The following is a 14702-nucleotide window of genomic DNA, read 5'->3' as shown; positions in this document are numbered from 1 at the left end:
TCTAAAACCTTTTTTGAAATATATTTTTCCTAATTAAGACTCAGACAGTTCATCCGAGACCTAATACTTTAAACCAGGGGTCCTCAAACTTTTTAAACAGCTCAGACCCGTGTAATAGAGCTCAGGTCCGTGTAATAGAGCGCAGGTCCGTGTAATAGAGCTCAGACCCGTGTAATAGAGCTCAGGTCCATGTAATAGAGCTCAGGCCTGTGCAATAGCACTCAGACCTGTGTAATAGAGCTCAGGTCTGTGTAATAGAGCACAGTCCATGTAATAGAGCTCAGGCCCGTGTAATAGAGCACAGGTCCATGTAAAAGAGCTCAGGCCTGTGTAATAGAGCTCAGACCCATGTAATAGAGCGCAGGTCCATGTAAAAGAGCTCAGGCCCGTGTAATAGAGCTCAGACCCATGTAATAGAGCGCAGGTTCGTGTAAAAGAGCTCAGGTCCATGTAATAGAGCGTGGGCCCGTGTAATAGAGCTCAGGTCCGTTTAATAGAGCACAGGTTCGTGTAATAGACCTCAGGTTTGTGTAATAGAGCTCAGACCCATGTAATAGAGCGCAGGCCTGTGTAATAGAGCTCAGGCCCGTGTAATAGAGCTCAGACCCATGTAATAGAGCTCAGGTCCGTGTAATAGAGCTTAGACCCATGTAATAGAGCTCAGACCCGTGTAATAGAGCGCAGGCCCGTGTAATAGAGCTCAGGTCCGTGTAATAGAGCTCAGACCCATGTAATAGAGCGCAGGCCTGTGTAATAGAGCGCAGGCCCGTGTAATAGAGCTCAGACCCATGTAATAGAGCTCAGGTCCGTATAATAGAGCTCAGACCCATGTAATAGAGCTCAGACCCATGTAATAGAGCACAGGTCCATGTAATAGAGCACGGGCCCGTGTAATAGAGCTCAGGTCCGTGTAATAGAGCTCAGACCCATGTAATAGAGCTCAGGTCCGTGTAATAGAGCGCGGGCCCGTGTAATAGAGCGTGTGCAGCCCCGCAGCCTGAGCAGGTGATGTGGGTAGGTCACACCCCAAGGGGTGCCGTCCCTGCTCGGCAAGGCGGGGCGGGGCCACTTCCGTTGGAATGGTATTTTGCTGGGCTCCTTTTCCTTTTTATTAATGGTTAAGAGAACGATAGCTGCAGGGAAGACCAGTTTTGGGGTGAGGATATCCTAGAACTCCCATATCAGGTTGGGGTTCCCAAATTCTTCTGGCCCTGGTCCCACAGCTGCTCACAGGGCAGATGTAGGCTGGCTCTCGATTCCTAGGTCGGGCCGCGCCATCTCTCGCTGGGAGAAATGGGCCGTTTCCTCCGAGGATCGGCTGCCCCCGTTGCCTGTCTCGGTGTCTCTGTGGAGGGGAGGGCTGGTGACAGCCAAGCCCTCCCGGGGGGTGCACGTGGGCACCCCCATGGCCACGCTGCACTCCAGCGATTGCTGTCCTTCTCCTGTCTGTGGTGGCCCAGCTCTCTCTCTCCTTGGGACACGCTGGCCCACCAGCAGGTGGAGCAGGTCCATCGGATGGCCCGGTGCGCCACAAGCGGCCCTGCGGAGTCTGGACGCCTCACCCCGGAAGGAGCTTTCTGTCCTCATGCAACAGCTTTGGGTCACAGTGTCCTTGTTGTGTGCATGTCTCCATTCTGATTGCTCGGTACACGCCACCTTTATGACAATTTGGGGGCAGAGTATATTGTTTATTAGCCGGTCCGTGTGTGCTCCCTGGGCTGAGTGCAGGGCCCCAACTGCGTCTTTTCTTCTTGGTGTCTCCCGTGACCAGCACAGGGCCCGGCGCTCCGTGGTGTTTGTTGATTGACTGATGGACTGACTGACTGAATGAGTGAGTGAATGAGGGAATTTCTCGAAATGCTCAGCACTGAGCATGCCGGGGTCCATCTGGTTTGGCTGTTAACCCCGTCACTCTTTGCACTGTTGGTGGTCGGGGAGGCCTGCTTTGCTTTCGACAACACTGCTCATATTCCGGGCGTTACTTTGTCCAACTGCCTCCCGTGGAGTTGCGTTCGTCGTTTGGATGGAAAAAGTGCGATATTATTTTAAACGATTGTGAAATAATAAAACAAATAATAACCTCAAGTGCCAGAAAACATTATTTTCATGGAGCTTTGCACAAAACAGCTCTACGAGATCGACTTACAAAACATACACAGAAGGAGAGACTAGCGTCACCGACGACAGAGTGCGAGGGGTGTTTTGTGACGGGGACAGGAACGCTCGCGCCAGGGTGTGTGGTGAGGACAAAACCCCTCCTCGGGCGAGCCAGGCGTCTCCCCACCGCAGTCGGAGCCGGGAGGGGGGATGGCTGCCTGAGGACAACGTGTAGACGCCCCTTTTCTGAACCAGCTCTGAGTTAGACGGGGTGAGGTGGAGCTAAAGCCCGGGGCACGGGGGAGGACTGGGGCCGAGGGACACGAAGACAATGCTCGCCATAGTTTGGGCCACACGTTAGGGACAGGAAGCCAGGGTTCTGCTTGGGTGAGGACGTGTATAACCCAAAGGCCAGGTGACAGTGGACACACGTGTGTGTGTGTGTGTGTTCTCTGGTGGGAGGAGTCCCCGGGGAGCACTGCGGCTTGGCCCTCACGGACACCCGGCCCTGCTCGCGTTTGCCTCCTGGCTCCGGGGGGGCTGCTGGAGTGCCAGCCGTCGCCTCTGCAGCCCAGGCAGCGGACGGAGGCTGGGGGAGGTCACCCTTCCTGCTGGATCAGTTCTCTTTAAAGGAGCCCCCGGAAGCTCCCATCGGTGATCCCGTCACCTCCCCGGCCACATTCCGGGAGGTGACGGCATCACCATCGCCGAAAGCACCATCGCCGAGCTGGCACGCCGGTGGCGCCAGGAAAGGCGAGTTCTGTCGCAGGAAGAGGGCGGTAGCTGCTGAGCGGCACACCCCCGTCCTCGCCGTGGAGTGGACAGACAGCTCAGGCAAACCACCCTAACCCGTCCGAGGACCGGCTCAGCGCTGGCGCGAGTGTGTCTGCACAGATGCTGCGAATGAGCGCGCTCCATGCCCGGGAGGCAGGACGCCACGGTCCTCCCAGGGACAGGTGGACGGTCCACCTGCCGTGAAGCCTCCCGGGGGTCAGCACTCAGCGGGCGGGTAACCGTCCAGCGTCCAGGGTTCGACCGTCATCGATGCGGGGGAGCCAGCAGTGCCTTTCCGTCCAGAGAAGTTCAAACGGCCCCCGCGTCGAGTCTGAAAGGAACGGGCGTAGAGAAGCCAATGCCGGGATCTGGCGCCGGGAGCGGGCGCCCGGAAGCGCGCTCGGTGAGCGGGAGCAGAACGAGATCCGCGGAGCCTCCGCGCTCAGCGCTCCCGGGCCCAGGCCCAGGCCCAGGCCCAGGCGAGGAGCGGGGAGGGGACCACGGGCAGGTGAGGGCTCGCCTCCCCCTCCCGCCGCTCCTGTTGGTCGTTGCCCGTGGCGCCTCCTTTCCCCGCACCCACGGCTGAACCCCCACTCTGACCCGGACCTCAGAGCTGTTCGCAGCAGATGCAGCCAACCTCGTGGCCTGGGCCTCACTGTCCCTTCAGAGGATCCCGTGACTCTGCTCTGACCCTCAGGGGCGGTTTCACGCCCACGTCCCGGCTCTCAGCACCAGCTCCGTGTGCGCCGTGCGCTGCCCGCCGCGGGCCCTGGCCGATGGCCCATTGGCGGGAGGATGCAAGGCGACGGGGAGCGGTTGTCAGGCTAGAGGCGGCTGATGTGACTCAGCAAACGGCCGAAGAAGCTCACCTTTGTCAACAGGAAGCAGCGTGTGGCCGCGTGAACTCAGTCAGGACTCGGGAGCCCAGGGCCGCGGCCTGCGTGTGGCCTGGACCTCATGGGACCACATGCGATGGCTTTCCAGGTGGGAATCTTGAGAAAATGGAGGCCTCTGCAGAGGCTGAGCCTCCGCCCGCTCCTCCCTCTTCCTCGTCACGCGTGTCGCGTCCCACACTGAGCGCTCAGGCGGAGGAGGCCTCCCGCACCGAGAGCCGGTCTCCTTGGATGAGACCCTTTCTGAGGTCAGGCCCCGCGCCAGCCCGGCCAGATGCTCAGTGGGTGAGCGTTGACCTATGACCCAGGAGGTCAGGGTTTGATTCCAGGTCAGGGCACATGCCTGGGTTGTGGGCTCGATCCGCAGTAGGGGGCATGCAGGAGGCAGCTGGTCCCATGATTCCCTCTCATCATTGATGCTTCTCTCTCTCTCCCTTCCTCTCTGAAATAAATACAAATATATATTTTTTAAAAAGCCAGGCTCCGGGGTCTGCTCGTCACCCACCACCTCTGCCAGCCACCAGCCTGCTCTCTGCACCGCTGGGCTGGTCTTTTCCGTTTCATCTATTTGAGATTCCACATGAGAGAGCGAGCGACAGCCACCTTCTCCGTCTGACTCCTCTCACTCAGCACACTGCCCTCGAGGTCCACTCGTGTGGTTGCAGACGGCACCATTTCATTCTGCCTTCTGCCTGAATAATGTTCCAGGGTGTGTGTGTGTGTGCGTGTGTGTGTGTGTGCGCGCGTGTGTGTATGTGTGTGTGTGTGTGCGTGCGTGCGTGCGTGTGTGTGCGTGTGCATCGCAATTTCTTCACCCATGAATCCAGCGATGGACACATAGCTGTTCCGAGTCTTGGCTGTTTGAATAACGCTGCAATGAACATGGGCTGCGTAGACCTTCCTGAGGTCGTGCTTTCATATTCTTTAGATAAATACCCAGAAGCGGAATTGCTGGATCAGGTTTTCAGGAAAAAGTATTTTAAGTTTCATATTTCGTTTAATTGCAGATGTTTTTGTTCGTTGCTTTAAGTCCCGTTTGGAAGAGGGTGTGAGTACGCAGTGAGGCCCGCCCTCAGTACCCGTATGGACACTGATGGTTCTTTCTCCCTTCCCGCGCCCGGCGTGTTGGAACTTACTCTTCCTTCTGAGAGCCCAGCTCAGGGTGGCCCCGCTTCCTGGTCGGAGGCGGAGCCTAGCTGCCTCATCACCTTTGCCCTGTGGGGCGGGGGCAGGGGGACATGTCATTGGCTGGGCTTGTTCCCACGACAGACAAGCAGAGCGACTTCGACACTTTATTCAGAACGAAACCAGCAGGTAGGCACACGCCGGGGAGACAGGGACAAAGGCCGTCCTGAGGGCCGGGACCCTCCCTGAGCCCCGCTTTAACCGCACCCAGCGACGTCGGACGGCCAGGTTGGCCTAGAACGTATTCCGGGAAAAACACACAAAGACAAGCAGCAGGCAGGCCCGGGAAACGACGTGCAGCCTCATTCTGCGGGAGGTGGGCGGAGCCTGCTTTGGATCCAGGCCTGGAACTTACGGGTTATGAGGGTGTAAACCCCGGGTTTCCTGGCGTCGCCGCACTTACGGCCTCCAGAGACCAGGCCGGAGAAGGCGCCTCCGCAGACCAGGGGGCCCCCGGAGTCACCCTGCGGGGGAGAGGGACAGACGCTGGGTGACAGGCTCTCCGCCTTCCCCTGCGCGGACTGTGGCTGACTCATCGGGGTTCTCCGGGCCCCGAAGACACCCCCTCACCCATGCAGGGCGCGCGTGTCTGTGTCTCTGTCCAGGCCCATGGCTCTGTCGGTCTGTCTGTCTGTCCGTGTCCCTGCCTACATCCGCTGGTAATCAGTGGCTGTTGAACCTTATTCATCAAGGAATGGGCGGACGTAGAGTTTGAAATACTCACTGAAACGAAGGGATTTTAAACTGCGAGTGTCTGTGTGGTGCCCTGGGCCTGAGCCGACCTGCCGGGCAGGGTGACGTGGCTGGGCTGGCAGGGCTCTGTCTCTGGCCCAGCTCCCCGCTCCGATGGCTGCCAGAGGGCTCTGCGCACGCACAGCGCGCAGGGAGGGCTTGTTCAGGGAGCTGAGGCTCCAGACTCACTCTGACAGCAAAACCTGTCACTCAGATCTGTCCAGGCAAGTGACAGGCACAGCCTGCCTTGGCCCCGCGGCCCCGCCCCCGCCCCTGCGGCCCATGGCGCTCTGGTCGCCGTGAACACGTGCTTAGGACAGCCATCTTCAAGCCGTGTGCCATGCACACAGGCGTGCGCGAGAATGCTTCCCACACGCGACACCTGACTCCTGACCCGGGCAATGGCCTCCTCCCCTGAGGTCGCAAATAAGAAACACGGCAGCCCACGCAGCGAGAGCGGTCGGCGTGAGCGAATGGGGTCTGCCTGTGTGTCTGTTAGATCGTAAAGGAGGTCTTTCCTGGGCCAGAGGGTCGGTCATGGTCTGGGTGCCGTGGGGTGACGGACGTTGAAAACTGCTGTGGTGGGGAATGGTGGTCTTGGGGCGCCACACACACACATGGTCTTGGAATCAGCACAGCCTCCGCCCCGTAACCACACGCATGTGAAGCATGATGTGAGCAGTGTGCCACCTACTTGCCACCTGCAGCCATGCCCGCCTGTTCTTAACTCCCCCGGAACCCAGATCTGGGAACGTGTGACCGTTGTGCCTCTTGGCGAGCCGGTCCGATGATTCCAGAAACACGCTCTAGCGTGGCTTCTGCATGTGAGCCGTGTGACCTCTGTCCTCCAGTGGGAGGGCCCGTGCTGGGGGGTTACCTTCCAACCTGCTAGTGATGCTTCCCTTCCCAGGGATGGAGGCCCCGAGGACCCCGTGAGGGGCATCAGGGTGGCCTCGTGTCCTGATGCACACACATGGGGGCACGCATCCCACGGGGGGGGGTGTCCTCGGGATTCGCGCACACGGAAGATGGAAAAGGCAGCGGGGCCGTGCAGCGATGCAGAGCGGCTGCAGGACGAGGCTCTGTGCTCTCCGGGCCCTCGGCTCGTGCTGGCGAGCAAACCTCGCCTGGGGCCCAGCGCTGGCCCCGGCGCCCCCGGGGCGGCTCTCACCTGGCAGGAGTCCTTCTGGCCCTTGGCGTCGCCGGCACACACCAGGCCTTTCGTGATGACGGGCTGGTGGTTGTAGTAACTCGGGCTGTTGCAGAGCTTTCGGCTGATGACGGTCACGGTGACCTCGCGCAGGGTGTCCGAGGGGCTCAGGTCTTCTGGATCGGTGGCACCCCAGCCGGCGACCCGGCACTTCGTTCCCGCTCTGAGGTTGTCCCGGGGGCGCGGCTGGAGCAGCTGGACATTCTTGCTGAGCTTTGCGGGCGCGTGAAGCTGCCAGAAGGGAGGGAGAAGGCACCATCACCGTCTGCACTGGGAGTCTGCTAGCACCGGGCAGGCGGGGTGTGTGGTCCCGTCTGGGGCGCCTCCCGGATCTGCGTTGGTGGTCGCCTGCAGCTGCGCTCGGATGCTTGGGAGGGGCTCTGGAGCGGCTGGCCCCCGCCCCACTGATGGTTCTCTGGGGATACACCCGCCATGCCTGGGAGGCTGGGCTGCTCCCCGCCCGCGGGGCCCCGGAGCACGGCCTAGCCTACGTGTGGGCCAGACGAAGGGTGGCCTAGGCCACGCGTGACTCGTCGCCGCTCCCAGAAGTCCCTGGCTGGCTCTGGGGGATGAGCCACTCCTGATTCTCACTCGCTCATGGTCAGGGCATCTGGGAGGAAGCTGTCAGCGAGGACCCGGCCTGCGGGCGGCCCCCTCCCCGCCTGTGGGCACCAGGCCTGCGCTTCCTCGTGGGGAGCCGGCCCTGATGTGCAGGCGAGATCCCGTTTCTTTAAGGCCGTGTGCGGCGCCCGGGCTCCCACAGACCGTGTCGGTCACTCAGACCCGCTGGGCGTGCCGGCGCGACGCTCCCGTGTGTGCGGAGGCTGAACAACGGATCGCGTGTGTCGGGACCGGGAGAAGGCGGGAGGCCGCCACGTACCTTCACCAGCATGATGTCATGCGACTCGGGGTCCGAGGTGAATCTCGAGAACGGAATGAGCTTTGCGACCCCAAATGTTTGCTTGGAGGCCTCATCCTTGGAAAGAGAGTGAGCGCCCAAAACCACGTGGGAGGACTGGCCTCGGGCAAACCTGACCGGCACAGAACAGAAGCGGCACGATGACCCCGGGCCCCGGGGAGCAGGCCACACACCTCAGGGACAGGACGGCCCCACGGCACCTGGCTGGGGTTCGGGGGCACAGAGGACCCCGGCCTGAATGAAGGCTGTCACGGGCGATTGAACCGCCTCCAGCCCCCACCCCCCGAATCTCCAGCATTGCAGAGGCGGTCAGAACACGTCTCCCCGACCCCACGGGGGAAGGAGGGAAACCCTAACCGACGAACACCAAGGTCACCACGTGCAAAAGAAACGTGATTTCTCGGTTTGTGGGCTGACGTGACTGCCTACCGTCGTTAAGTTTTATGAACTGAGGAAAACACACCCAACAGGACCCACAACCTGAACCATTTCACGGCCTTACATTCATGTTGTTCGCCCACCACCCCACCCAGCTCCTCGCCCTTCATCCTCCCGGGCTCAAGAGTGCTGGTAACGGACGGGAGACCCGGCTCTGCCCTTGCTGACCTGGTGTGGAGGCCTGGCTCAGGCAGGTGGGGAGGGGCTCAGGCCGGTGGGGAGGGGCTCAGGCAGGTGGGGAGGGGCTCAGGCAGGTGGGGAGGGGCTCAGGCAGGTGGGGAGGGGCTCAGGCAGGTGGGGAGGGGCTCAGGCAGGTGGGGAGGGGCTCAGCAGGTGGGGTGGGGCTCAGGCCGGTGGGGAGGGGCTCAGCAGGTGGGGAGGGGCTCAGCAGGTGGGGAGGGGCTCAGGCAGGTGGGGAGGGGCTCAGCAGGTGGGGAGGGGGCTCAGGCAGGTGGGGAGGGGCTCAGGCAGGTGGGGAGGGGGCTCAGGCAGGTGGGGAGGGGCTCAGGCAGGTGGGAGGGGGATCAGCAGGTGGGGAGGGGGCTCAGGCAGGTGGGGAGGGGCTCAGGCAGGTGGGGAGGGGCTCAGGCAGGTGGGGAGGGGCTCAGGCAGGTGGGGAGGGGCTCAGGCCGGTGGGGAGGGGCTCAGGCAGGTGGGGAGGGGCTCAGCAGGTGGGGAGGGGGCTCAGGCAGGTGGGGAGGGGCTCAGGCCGGTGGGGAGGGGCTCAGGCCGGTGGGGAGGGGCTCAGGCAGGTGGGGAGGGGCTCAGCAGGTGGGGAGGGGCTCAGGCCGGTGGGGAGGGGGCTCAGCAGGTGGGGAGGGGGCTCAGGCAGGTGGGGAGGGGCTCAGGCAGGTGGGGAGGGGCTCAGGCCGGTGGGGAGGGGCTCAGGCAGGTGGGGAGGGGCTCAGCAGGTGGGGAGGGGCTCAGGCCGGTGGGGAGGGGCTCGGGCAGGTGGGGAGGGGCTCAGGCAGGTGGGGAGGGGCTCAGGCCGGTGGGGAGGGGCTCAGGCAGGTGGGGAGGGGGCTCAGCAGGTGGGGAGGGGGCTCAGGCAGGTGGGGAGGGGCTCAGCAGGTGGGGAGGGGGCTCAGGCAGGTGGGGAGGGGGCTCAGCAGGTGGGGAGGGGGATCAGGCAGGTGGGGAGGGGCTCAGGCCGGTGGGGAGGGGCTCAGGCCGGTGGGGAGGGGCTCAGGCAGGTGGGGAGGGGCTCAAAGGCAGGTGGGAGGGGGATCAGGCAGGTGGGGAGGGGATCAGGCAGGTGGGGAGGGGATCAGGCAGGTGGGGAGGGGCTCAGGCTGGTGGGGAGGGGCTCAGGCCGGTGGGGAGGGGCTCGGGCAGGTGGGGAGGGGCTCAGGCCGGTGGGGAGGGGGATCAGGCAGGTGGGAGGGGGATCAGGCAGGTGGGAGGGGGCTCAGGCAGGTGGGGAGGGGGATCAGGCAGGTGGGAGGGGGATCAGGCCGGTGGGGAGGGGGATCAGGCCGGTGGGGAGGGAAGGCCGAGCGGCCATCAGGTATGGCCCCTCAGCCAGAAGGCGACTGGACAGGAAGGGACGCTGTCCTCCAGGTGAGACCCCGGCTCACTGGAACGAGGACCCTTGAGGGTGAGGCAGTGAACCCCCTGCGGAGAGTAGAGGGACCTGGCGAGGCCGGTGGGGAAGCAGGAGCTGGGGTTCGGTGGGCCCAGCGCCCCGTGTGCCCGCGGGTCTGACTGTCTGCCCGTGGGAGGAGTGAATGTGCATCTGGCTGTGCAAACGGACAAGCATCCTGGGGAGCTGCAGTGCCCGGAGCCACGTGCGCCCCAATCGCCCCGTGTGACTGCGGCTCAGGAGGCCTCTCGTCGTTTTGGGACACGACGGTCATACAGAGTTACATTTGTTTACATGTGAATACTTAATTGTCGCTGGAAAGGCAGGTTAAACACGCGCAGACACGCAGGCACACAGAAAGGGCAGAAGCAGAGGAGACGGAGGGGAGGCTCGGAGGCCGGGGCCGAGAGCAGGACCGCGGGCGCAGGGCGGGCTGGGACGAGCAGGAAGCACCCGCTTGGGTTCCCACCGGAAGGGCTTCCTTGGGGAACCAGCTCCGTGTGCCGGAAAGTTTGTGGCAAAGCCCGGACGGGGCTGAGCGAGGGCTGGGTTTTCCGGGATTGGCGCAAACTCGGGTGCAGCGTCCCCCTAAGCGCCGAGCGTCGGGGCAGGGTGCCTGAGCCCCGGGCCTGTGAGCAGCCCAGCAGGGCGCTGCGGGCTGTGGCCGGCGGGCTGGGCGGGGGGAGGCGGAGAGTGTTCTGGTTGCCTCCATCTCTGTGTCCTCCATCAGTTCACGCCTTTGGCAGGTTTTGGTTATTTTTGCCGCCCTGAGCCCCGTTCACACTAACACCACCCACCAGACCAGCCGGTGCGCCCCATCTCCCCGCCTCGGGCACGCTGCTCCTGCTTCCTGAGCCGCAAGGTCACCTCGCTCACGGACACGGACACCGGGGGCACCTGGCTCCAGGCCACCCCAGCGGAGCCCGGGGGTCACGCACAGGAGGAGCCACGGCAGCTTCTCCAGGGGCGGCCCTGCCTCAGAGCCACGGGGGGTCAGGGGGCGGTGAAGACGCAGTTTCTGAGCCCCCGTGGACACCCCCCCATGGACAGAGCCCCATGCGACAGAGCCCCCCGCAGACGGAGCCCCCTGTGGACAGAGCCCCCCGCGGACAGAGCCCCCCGTGGACAGAGCCCCCCGCAGACGGAGCCCCCCGCGGATGGAGCCCCCCGCAGACGGAGCCCCCTGCGGATGGAGCCCCCCGTGGACGGAGCCCCCCGTGGACAGAGCCCCCCGTGGACAGAGCCCCCCGTGGACAGAGCCCCCGCAGACGGAACCCCCCGTGGACAGAGCCCCCCGTGGACAAAGCCCCCTGCGGACAGAGCCCCCCGTGGACGGAGCCCCCCGCGGACAGAGCCCCCCGTGGACGGAGCCCACGTGGACGGAGGTGTGCGTGGCTCCAGCCGGCCGAGCGTCTGCTGACACGCCCACCAGCACTGTCCGCCGAGCTCACGGACCTGGCGTTGTTGGAGCCACGGGGCATCCCTGACCCGCGAAAGGGCCCCCTGACCCCAAGTGGCACATCTGCAGGAGCCAGCACCCGCCCAGCCTCCGGACTCTGTCCAGGCTTTCCCCAGGACACGCCCGGGAGCCGGTGCCGGCCCGCTCACGCCGCCCGTTTCCCTGCCGGCTGCCCGGCTGCCCAGCACCGAGTGGGGTTCCTGCTGGCGCCCACACCTCCGGCCGACAGGGAGGGAGGTCCCTATCCTTTAGGGGACGAGAGGAGGGAATGACTAGCTCCCAGAGCGGCCCGGCACCGGCCTGTCCCAGCGACGTGGCTCGGTGACCAGGTCGTCCCTCACGATGCCCACGGGGGTGCAGACAACAGAACACGCGTCACCGTGACTGGGTTGCGGGGTGCCCAGGGGTGGCCCTGAGCTTTCTATGTATCCCCCTCATGTAACCCTCACAGCCGCCCTGTGCGGGCGAGAGCTTCCTCCCAGGGGGCGGACATGGGGCTCAGGGGAGGGAACACAGGAGCACCCCCCACCCCTCAGCCCCCCTCCAGATGAGGGGCAGCTGCGGCCGGAGGGAACTCGGCAGCTTCGCATCCGCCTGAGTTCTTGGCGGTTCTGCCGGGGAGCCTGAGTGATGTGGGGGTGGGGGACTGAGGAAGGGGCGGTGGGGGGCCCGCCGGTCACCTGCTGGCGGCGAGGAGGGGAAGGGAAGGCTTGGGAGGCCCCGGAGGCCGTGACGAGAGGTGGTTAATTTTGCGTCTGAGAAGTTACAAAGCTGAAAGTCAGTTTGTACAAGGAGACTTTTTTGGTTTGTTTTGTTTTCTGCCAGTTTCCCTTTGTAACTGGCACCGAGTGAGGAGCCAAGAGCCTCGGGGCGGCCTGTGGGCCTTTGGCGCGGGCGGAGCGAGGAGCCCGCGGGTGGGAGGTGAGCGGGGCACCCAGGCGCCCCGCCCCGGGCCGGGAGGGTGGGGTCAGCGAGCTGTTCCCACGGGGCACTGACGGGGAGCAATCTGTGGGAAGCCGCCCCTGGCCTAAATATCCGGGATGGGTAAAGTCATCCACATTTTTCCAAGCCCCAGTCCGCCTCCACCTTTGCACCCCGTGTCCAGCCGTGGACACCCGACCCACACGTTGGAGTCCTCTGACTCCGGCCGTGTAACGGGCACTTGGCCCTTTTCTAGAACTCCAGCCCCTCTTTGCCAACCTGGCCACCCACCCCGACCGCGCCAGGTCTCCCGCCGGCACTGAAAACGGGACCTAAGGCTGTTCAGCTGGGCAGGCCGCTGTGCGTCCAGCTGAGCGGCCAACCCCGCAGGCGCCCGTCCCCCGCCCGGCGGCCCCGGGCCTGCAGGAAGGAAGCGCTGTGCCCGGAGATTCGAGTCCATCTGAGCGAGCAGCTCTCTGGCTGTGCCGTCCCGAATTGAACGGACATTTATTGATCGTCACCCTCTGCCTGGCGGTCCCGGGAGATGGGGGGGGGGGACGAGGGGGGGGAGGCGGACGTGATGAGACACGGTGGTTTCCATGGCAGCGAGGGCCTCGGTGAGGAGCAGAAGCCACATGAACCGGAAAGGGTGGCGGGACTCAGACCCAGAGCAGAGGTTCCCGCAGCTCCCGCTGCACAGCGTCTAGGCCGTGGGCAGCCTGGCCGTGGGCAGTGAACCCACCCCTCCCAGCCGCGGAGGAGCCGTCCATGCCCCGCTCATGGCGGTCGCGGGTGCCAGAGAGGCCCAGGGAGCGGGCGCCGTGCCCGGAGGAAAGGAGCCGCCGCCTCCTGGCTCATTCCAGGAAGACACGCGGGAGAGAACGCACACACGAGCGAAGCACCCCAACCAACATCAGGCTCCTTCCTCTGCTCTCGGGGCCGGGGGGGGGGGGGGGCAGGGCCCCGCAAGAGGGGGTTCAGCTGGGGTCAGAGAGCACAGGCTTAGGGGTCTGAGAGGCTGCAGTCTGTCTGTCCTCAGACCAGCCTGGTTCTCAGGGGCCGAGAGAGAGAGAGAGAGAGAGAGGGAGAGAGAGAGAGAGGGAGAGAGGGGGGGGGGGGCGGGGAGAGAGAGGAAGAATCTCTCTCTGTAGCGTCTTTCTCCCCCCGGGAAGGTGTTGCCCTCACAGCTGTGATTCCCGGAGTCGGGGCCTGGCCTCGGGGGGGGGGGGGGAGGGGGCCCACGGGAGTTCCTGTGAAGGATCTAAAACTCGTGGCAAAGCGGCTCCTCACCACGACTAAGTGCCACTCGCTTGTGCTTAGACCTGCCAGGCCGACGCGGAAACGTCACAGATGCCATTCCACACCTGGGGCAGGCGCTTCCCCCATTATCCCACCGTCATGGGGGCGGGGGAGGGGGGCGCCCACTCAGGCTGCAGCCATGGGGCCGAGGACCTGCTGAGTCAGAACTCCGCGGGCCCCACCGTTTCTGGGGCTGCCCGCCCCCCGCCCCCCCGCCCCTCCCGCCAAACGGCGCCACAAGCGGTACAGGCCTGTCTGCCCTGGTGGGCGAGGCCGGCCCACTGTCCTCAGGAGGGAGCCCCAGGCAGGAAGTGTGGGCGCGAGGGTGAATCAACCCCACCCGGTGGCCGGTGCCCAAGGAAGCCGCAGTGGAGCGCCCCCCCCCCCCCCGGGCGGCTCTGTCCTCCGGACTCAGGGAACCTCGCCCGACTGACGGCGGGACTCACCGGTGGTGGCAGTGGGCGGCGGTCAGCACCCACTGCGGGTGGATCAGGGCCCCCCCGCACACGTGCTCCCCGTGGTACTGCAGCGAGGCCATGAAGGGCCTGGAGTGGGGGGCCACCTCTCTCCCCCCGATGACCTCCCCGCCGGAGCCTGCAAGAGGGATGCACGGTCGGCCGGGAAGACGGGGCAGCGGGCTCCCGTGGCTCCTCCCTACGGCGCTGAGCGTCGGCAGAGATGGAGAACCCGTCCCCTCGGAGCCCTGGCTGCACGTGTGAACAGCTGCATGTGATGGTGCATGAGCAGTGGCACAATACATGCAAGTGCAGAGGCCCAGACGTGTGAGGAGCCACTGTCATTCATGATGTAGCCGCACAGTCGCTGGAAGGTCACGTCCTGCTCCTGTGGGCGGGTTTGGGACATACTTACACGCAGGAGTCAGACAAGCCCCGGCCGCGAGGAGAAGCAGAGAGAGCGCCGTCATGCTACCGGCTAAGAAGCCCGGGGCGCTCTCTGTCCCTCGGGGAAGCTCTCTGCCCGCCGGGGAAGGAAGCCGGTCTGAAGACAAGCCTTGGTCTTGCAAGTTTTAAGCTTTAAGCGGCTCCCACAGCGTCTGGGGGCAGGGTTTTCACACCTATGGGAGCCGTGTCAGATCTCTGCTTGTCACACTCATTGCATGTGTGATAAACAACTCGCTCCGGGAAGAGCCGCCTTCCCCTTTGGGCCGAGCCCTCGGGTTTTAAACGGTGAGA

The 14702-nt window shown here is 64.3% G+C and overlaps 1 protein-coding gene across 1 annotated transcript; it reads right to left on the bottom strand.

The window, feature by feature from the left end:
• Positions 1–5222: 5222 nt before the first annotated feature.
• GZMK (granzyme K) lies at positions 5223–14434 on the bottom strand. The gene is made up of 5 exons (XM_008160138.3): positions 14380–14434; positions 13956–14103; positions 7772–7922; positions 6853–7122; positions 5223–5413 (listed from the first exon to the last, which is right to left on the bottom strand). The coding sequence occupies exons 1-5, from the start codon at positions 14432–14434 to the stop codon at positions 5252–5254; spliced, it is 786 nt and encodes a 261-aa protein (XP_008158360.2). The 3' UTR covers positions 5223–5251.
• Between the last annotated feature and the right edge of the window lie 268 nt (positions 14435–14702).

Source organism: Eptesicus fuscus, chromosome 4 (genome assembly GCF_027574615.1).
Source record: "Eptesicus fuscus isolate TK198812 chromosome 4, DD_ASM_mEF_20220401, whole genome shotgun sequence".
NCBI lineage: Eukaryota > Metazoa > Chordata > Mammalia > Chiroptera > Vespertilionidae > Eptesicus > Eptesicus fuscus.
Note: the sequence above shows the minus strand (reverse complement) of the source record. Positions and strands in the feature narration are given on the sequence as shown.